We start from the raw sequence: 7,243 nt of genomic DNA on the forward strand, positions 1-7,243 counted from the left end.
GAAATAATGGTCCATTCGGGGTGTTCTCGGGGACCTTATTTTATTGATCGACATCCGTGACGGTGGAAAGCTCGTCTGACGCTCCAAGACGTCCGATAGGTTGCTTTGAACGTTCCGCAGGGGATCAGGGAACACACGTCGAGAACGCGGAGAAGAGCGCCGGAAGGAACGGAGCCGCCACGAACTTCTTCGGATAGAATTTCCGGACTCATCGACGATCCCAAATCGAAAAGCTTGACTAGATGACCCTCGTCGACAAAGTCGTTTCGCTTGTCGAATCGGGATGCCCGACAGTCGGAGACCCGCGATGGAGGCTCCGGGAGGGAAAAAGGGGGGGAGAGGCTCAAGTCGGTGGCGCGTCTTAAGGCTCAAGGCAAAGGATCCCTCAACCGTCGTAGACGGCGCCACGATTACGGAAGATTTCGTGCGGGACTGTTGACTGTTAAGCCCTCTTCCCGGCACGCTATCACACTGACTGAGACTCGACCCTTGATCGGTTTGACTTGAGATTTTTTCAGTTTCGCAACTCTCTTGTGCGAGAACTACGGATAGGAATCCCGGCTCGATACAATTCGTTTGAATTGTTGGTGATGGGGGTTCGAGACGCCATTGCAGGCGGGGGAAATCACAGCTTGGGATTCGGAAGCTTGGTATTTGAAGAGGGATGGCCAGGAGCGCCTCGACTCGTCATGGGAGACCTTCATCCTCGGAGCTAGACAGTCTGTATCTGGAACAGCTGGACGCCCGTATCGTACCAGATTGGGGGATCAGTATTCCGTAGATATATCACACCCCACATATACGTTTTGAACCAGATAGCTGTTCCGGCGTTCGCCTGCAAGGGAAGGGTGATCGGAGTGTCAGTCAGCGACTCGCTAACGACCATCCTCTAGAAGGATCGAGGTCTCAGAGGGGAGTGCGGCGAGGCTAAGGACGGTTCTGAGTTGATTGACTTAATTCAGGAATCCGAGCCCTGAGAGCGTTTCATGAACGTATTCCACACAAACCTGATATTTTCTGATGAGGATCGGATGAGGAACGGGTAAGAGGCCGACCAGCGTACCGTGTTGCAGGAATTTCAAAATCTCGGATTCGTCCGTGAGACCTCTGTGGAGAGGAAGATCTCATCGGTTACATTTCGCGAGAGAGGGAGCACATCCCCTCGAAGCCCCGACTGAGAGCCTGGAGCCAGCTCAGACATTAGCATCAGGCGGCTTGGAGAAACGAGGTCGGTAAAATCTCACAACTCACTTATCGATGCAGATTTTCTCAACTTGGGGAACGAGGACTTGGAGAAGTCGCATGATTGTTTGCAAAGGTAGCTTCTGCTTCCAACTTATGACCCAGTCGGGTGTCGGTCGCCACTCTGATTGATCGCGACTGGATGATTGACTAGACACTGAGTTCTGTTTTTTAACCGCGCGCTCTTTTTGTTTCTCCTCGCTCTCCTCGGTTTCGTCGCTCCCCTGGGTTTCTTTGCTTTCCGAACCTTCCGCGGAGCCCTCCATGTCAATGCTCATTTTGTGAGCTTCTTCCTTCTCCGTCATCTTATCGATTCCTGCAGGAGGCAACGGACTCATTGCTCGAGATCGACCCCGCGTGTATTCGACTTATAACCTGATGATGTCCTCTCGAAGAAACTAACTTGGCGTTGCAGCCAATGTTACGATGTGTGATTCTTCCCCGGTGACTCGTTGATCCGACAGCATCTGTGAGTCCTGTTTGCTCAGGCTTGGTTTTGAACCAGTCGCGACGCTCTTCTGAATCGTCCCACCGTCGGTGGGTAGATTTGCCAGGAGATGGAATATGTTCCGTTTTCGTATGATGGTATAGACCAGATTCGAGTTCCCTGTGAAGGGAGAAAGTAGCGAAATTCCTCAGACTCCCGGGGGCGTAAACATACATAAGGGCTCAGGAATCTGAGGGGGAAGAGGATTCGAGCCCGATCGCTGAATTCCGACGGATCGACCCACCGTCGAATTGGTACTGTATGATGTTGTTGAATATTTCAAGGAGGAAAAACACAAGATGGTGGTTGTTCGGATTCGAGTACAGGAACCATGGTGTCGAGAAGGCCTCGAGCAGATGCAAGAGTTTCGTGGATGCGACCATCGACAGCGATTTTAAGTAGGGAGACACTGCGAAATGAGAATGCGAGTCGGTAACCGAGCTGAGAGCTTGCTGACTCATGAGTTTGTTATACGGAACTTCTGAACGTTGCATTAGACTAACCATTCACAATGATTGTTAGAAGGCAGTCGAAGAGAGGCTGTAGCCTAGCATGCCCGGTGGTTATCATCCTGCACAAAGGAATACGAAATATCATGACTCGATGTCAATCGCTTACGCATGTATTTCAAGTCCGTACGTGTATTTTGTCCCTAGTATTACCACATTACCCGTGATGCTAGATGACTCCTCTGACTATTCTCACCTGTGAAACACAAGGACGAGGAGGTCGGCATGTGTTCCACTAAAAACCGGAACATCCATGGAGACCGATGCAGCATAAGGTTTGTTCAGTCGGACCCCGAAGTTCCGTTCGCCTGAGAGTAGCAGCAGAATGAACACTCCGATGTGTACCAGTCCGACACGGGCTGAAAAAATCGTACGAATCCTCAGCATAACCTCTGAGAGCGAAGAAATAAATCTTCTCCGGAACTTCAGAGGCCGAGGCACTCACAGGGGTCGGCTCGCGCTTCGTTCAGATGATAGAGTGTTGGCACCAAGATATTCAATACCTCGCTGCTTTTCAACACGAAGAACAAAAATTTCCGATTGTGGTCGCAAGTTTTCCAGAAGAGCACTAGTAGTTCTTGATGGAACTGAATCTGTCGGCCGGGAGAGTGGTCAGTTTATCTATATGACTTTTCGGGGCGTCCCCCGCTCCCTTATTCCCAGGATGAGGGGGTTGTTATCGAGAAATTGAATCACCTTCTTGGATGGCAGATACGTTGATTGTAGAGGGTTATTCAGGAGCCTGGTGAAACCTTTCAGGACAAACTCCAAATCATGGTCGCGGTGAATCCTGGATAGATAATTCACGAAGAGGTTGTTCGTTCCCTCATGATCCAAAGCCACTGCAATGCGGAATTTCGCGTGATGACCGTGAATGAGATCGCCTCGTGAACGAATCCGAATTCATTGCATTTTTCATAGACACTCGACTCCGGAATCGCCAAAGCTACTTACCGATCAACAGCTGCAGACAAACTTCAACCAACGGTTCTCGATGATCTTCGAATATTAGGTGATTCAGCGGCACAAGTGAAGAGTACGGATCGAAACCACAAACGGTGTTCAACAGAGATGTGAAGAGCGGCAAGGCGTGTCTATTGTCCGCCGATGTGAAAAGATCCAGCCAACGATTCCTGTCAATTGTGAGAAAGAGTTCACTCAAAATTCGTGACCCTTATTTCGGCAGATCCGAGATTTGAGCTTGTAGCAAATTAGTCCATCAATCTGATCGCGGTTACTCACGATGTTTTGTCGTTGGCCGGGTGATACATCGTATTCGAGAACAGCGTCAGCAGAAGTTTCAAGATCTGTGCCGAAAATTCTGTTAATTCGGCGGTTTCGCTCATGACAATTCCTCATCGATCGATCGATTCGATGTGAACTCACCTCAGTCCGATTATGATCGTGACGAGCACTTCGTGGCGGAGAAGCTGCACATCCCACCCCTGCTTCCCAAATCAGCTCACAAGAATCCGTGATTTCATCCGGACCATCGGGTGAAGTTCCCGAAGGTCGAGCGGAATGCACAGTGAAGTCCGGGCAGAATAACAAATCCTGAAAATTGCAGCACGTTCCATTCCATTTCGGTCGTCGCCCCGGAGTCGGATCGCCCCTGCGCCAATCGCTCCCCTCGGGATCATTGGATCGAGGAGACAATCATCGGCACAACAGAATCTATTCTATACTTACACAGAGAGAAGTCAGCATCGTATGAGCCAACGAAGGGCTCTCATTCTCTCCATCGCCTTGTCCCCCACCCTGAATCGAGGAGCTTCCAGGTAGTGAACTCCAGAAAAATCCTCTCCAATCAGGATCTTCGAAGATGTAAGGCACCAGCCTCGTCAGAAGTCGCACACAGTTGAGAACTGGGGAGTCAGAGAACTTCAGCTATTGAGTCGACCGACCTGACAGATTCATGCTCAGCTCGAGCACTTTTCCCGGGTCGAAGAGCTAGGGGCTCCAACAAAAAGAGATCAAAAAAGCCACAAAACATTCGGGAACCGAATTCCCCTCTCACCTATCTGTTGTTCGCGAGGACTGTCTACCTGGAGCAGAGTGTCCGCTGCGCGAGCCAATTTTTCCACTGCTTTATAGCACAGTGTCGCGAGGTTCGTGGGTGCGTCGTCACGGAGAGCTCGAACCTACAGTGGCGGTGTTGGAAAAGCGTGATAGATCCGATTTTCTCGATCACAAAGGAGTTCGAACTAGTTGATGTCCGTACGTACCTCACCGGCTGGCATAAGGGCGAATATATCTTGCACGGAGTCGACGCTCTCGGTCCAGAGCTGCTCCCAGAACAGCTCATCTTTCACGTCGATGGGCTGCAAAGAGCGATATTCATCTCCGATCACGAGTCTCTAACTCTAGTGCATGGGGAGCCAGTCCGTCTTGTTTCCGACGTTTCAGCAGTCTCAAAATACGCCAGAAAAACAGCGGGCTCTGCATGAGCTACATACCTGATTACGTGTAGTCAACTGAATCACGGCCTTCCGGAAGTTCAGCTTCGAGTCTGAACTGCCCATGGCAAAAATCGGATAGGGTCGAGATGAGCCTGGAGTATACGGCCCCTCACTGCCGTTCACCAGCTGTCAACTCAGAGGGCTCAGCTGGTCAGAGACAAGACATGCGATTTTTCCGAGAACGAACAACCGCAGAGAGTGCTTTTCTGCGGAGGGTGGAACTTCACACTCTGAACCCTCACGGCTTAGCGACGGAAGGGAACGAATGCTTACGACCGCGAGCTAATAAAGTACCAGAGAGCCTATTCCGCTCAGGAGAGCGGGAGCGGTTGCAGACGAATGTTCCGCTGACGATGATGATCTCTGCTCCTCTCCGACGTGATGCGCGAGTCCTCAGGTTTATCGAGGAGCCTTCACCGTGTGTCCGGGAAGGCAGATTCATCGCGACGGGTCGAGAGTCTATCGATGATCTTTCCTGATATCCTGATATCTGCCTGCGAACGCAAATCCCGGGAGTACCGACAGTAGCGTTCGTATTCGAGAGGAACTGTTTTGACACTCCTGCACGCGAGGAGAGAAGTCTTGAGTACTTCGGCTCTACGGATCGAGGGAAGCACTCCGGTTGAAACGAATCCAACTTCATCTCCTGTGAACGAGAATGCAGTCGAGTTCCCAACCAAGCAAGAGAGTATCATTCGAAGTCGGCGAGTAGAACATCGACCATGATTGGGTTTTTGGGTGGTTTTATTGCCCGATCCACATCAGCAGCCTCGTCAGCTCTTCAGTCGAGTCCGCTTCGACTGGCGAACAAGTCAGACTATGCTCGTGGGTATGTGCCGTCGTTCCAGGCGATCCTACAGGGCAAGGCTCGCCGGATCAGCTCTGACAATCAGCTCTTTAGATCCATTCTCGGACTGACGGGTCAAATCAATCCTGGCTGATGGTGCTAAGGTGAAGTGAACTTCGCACCGGATGCCACCCGAGGCGAGCTACCGCTAGCAGTACCGGAACCTCCTATCCCTCCATCACGAATAACCCAGCACCAGAGGGAACGGACAGAACCGTCATCGTTGCTCCTGATAAGGCCTCTCACAATGAGGGATGAAGGGTGATGTCTCCCTAACTCGGCCTGATTTCCGCGATAGAGATCGAATATAGGTACATGGAGGCGCGCGAGGTAGACCGAGCGCGAGGAAGGAGAGCGATTTCCGCACAACCCGTGCCCTGAGGAAGATCCGATCCTCAAGGAAAACTGAGATGAGCCCTGATGGAGCGAGGCTGGACTTCGTGCCATCACCCGAAATTCACTCTGCAAGCTCGGCTGGTATTTTCCTTGCTTCGACATTCTCTTCGAAGTCTCGTGCGTGTCAGTTCAGATGACCGTGCCCGGAGGCGAAATCTCATTCCGCCATTATACAAAGTGGGTTTTTACTTCTTATCTCGAGCAGCGAAAGTCAGGCGATCGGGGTGAATGAGAGCGGCCAAGTACCTCAGAGAGTTGCCGGAGCAGATCTTTAATTAGGTAGGAGGCTGCAGAGCACGGGTACAGCCCTGTCAATCTCGGTGAAATTCGGAAAGTGCGCAACAGACTGCCCTAGCTGGAATCTTCGGGACGGGGCGCCCGACCTCGGTCGCTGTGCCACGCGCTTTTTCGCGCTGCGGGAGAAATTGCGAAACCTCTCCGCATGCCAGTTCCGTGACTCGCTCCTGACTCGCCGACTCCCGAGTAATTCCATGTTATCGGTCTCTCTCGCAATGCATGCGAACCCCCTCGGGCGGAGAGCGCGCACAATTCTTGAATCCCGCGACTCTGAAAGTTTTCGGATGCGAAGTTTTGAAATTAATGCTTGAAAATTAGCAGCAGGTTCTCTCTGCTCGTCGGCAGAGGCTCCCAAGCGCGGTGCCGCGCTATATCAAGCTACCAATACGTTATCAACAGTCGGTGCACTGGGCCGAGGGAGGAGTGCAGCGCAGAGGAAGGGGCCTTCGGCGAGGCTACTTATCTCACTCCAGCAAGGCGTAGTTGGTTCCTCAGAGGCCGCATTCCAGACTGTCCGTGCTAAGGTCTCGCAAAACGTTTTTGCATTCAACGGACCGGGCAGCGCGAGAGACTGAACGGAATGATGTTGGGCTCAGCGTTTGCGCGTTTTTTTCCCGCGTCATACTTTCGGTCCTCTGCGGATACCCGACTTCTCGACTGCTATATCATACTCCGCCATTCAAACAGATGCGTTAAACGATGACAGCGAAGTCGTTTCCATCTTGACATCATCGCAATCATATGGAAAACATACGGGGAGCGCATTGAGTCGCTCCGCGCAAGCAGGCGCTTCCGAAAGAAGAGGGTTCTGTCTGTTCATTTAAATACACCGTAGTTTATTTTACAATAAAGTAAATCTCTATCTATCTATTCGCGTGTAGAAACGTGCACCGCCTGCTTGGGTTCCGCCGATCGCTTTCACGAATGATTGCGCCCACCTCTCGATATTCGCTCTCATTGAGGATACGGGAATTCCTCCCGACTCCACTCGAGACGTCACACTCGA

The 7,243-nt window shown here is 51.5% G+C and overlaps 1 protein-coding gene across 1 annotated transcript; it reads right to left on the bottom strand.

Annotated features, from left to right (window-relative positions):
* Nucleotides 1-27: 27 nt before the first annotated feature.
* On the bottom strand, nucleotides 28-4,760 carry LOC100901997 (protein HID1). Its single transcript, XM_029112926.1, has 16 exons — nucleotides 4,695-4,760; nucleotides 4,464-4,559; nucleotides 4,256-4,379; nucleotides 3,928-4,103; nucleotides 3,625-3,792; nucleotides 3,481-3,545; nucleotides 3,193-3,371; nucleotides 2,935-3,080; nucleotides 2,684-2,831; nucleotides 2,435-2,597; nucleotides 2,233-2,300; nucleotides 1,974-2,138; nucleotides 1,646-1,849; nucleotides 1,252-1,558; nucleotides 1,008-1,107; nucleotides 28-835 (listed from the first exon to the last, which is right to left on the bottom strand). Exons 1-16 carry the CDS (start codon nucleotides 4,758-4,760, stop codon nucleotides 713-715), a joined length of 2,298 nt encoding a protein of 765 aa, XP_028968759.1. The 3' UTR covers nucleotides 28-712.
* Nucleotides 4,761-7,243: the final 2,483 nt, after the last annotated feature.

Source organism: Galendromus occidentalis, unplaced genomic scaffold (assembly GCF_000255335.2).
Source record: "Galendromus occidentalis unplaced genomic scaffold, Mocc_1.1 scf7180000077538, whole genome shotgun sequence".
Lineage (NCBI taxonomy): Eukaryota > Metazoa > Arthropoda > Arachnida > Mesostigmata > Phytoseiidae > Galendromus > Galendromus occidentalis.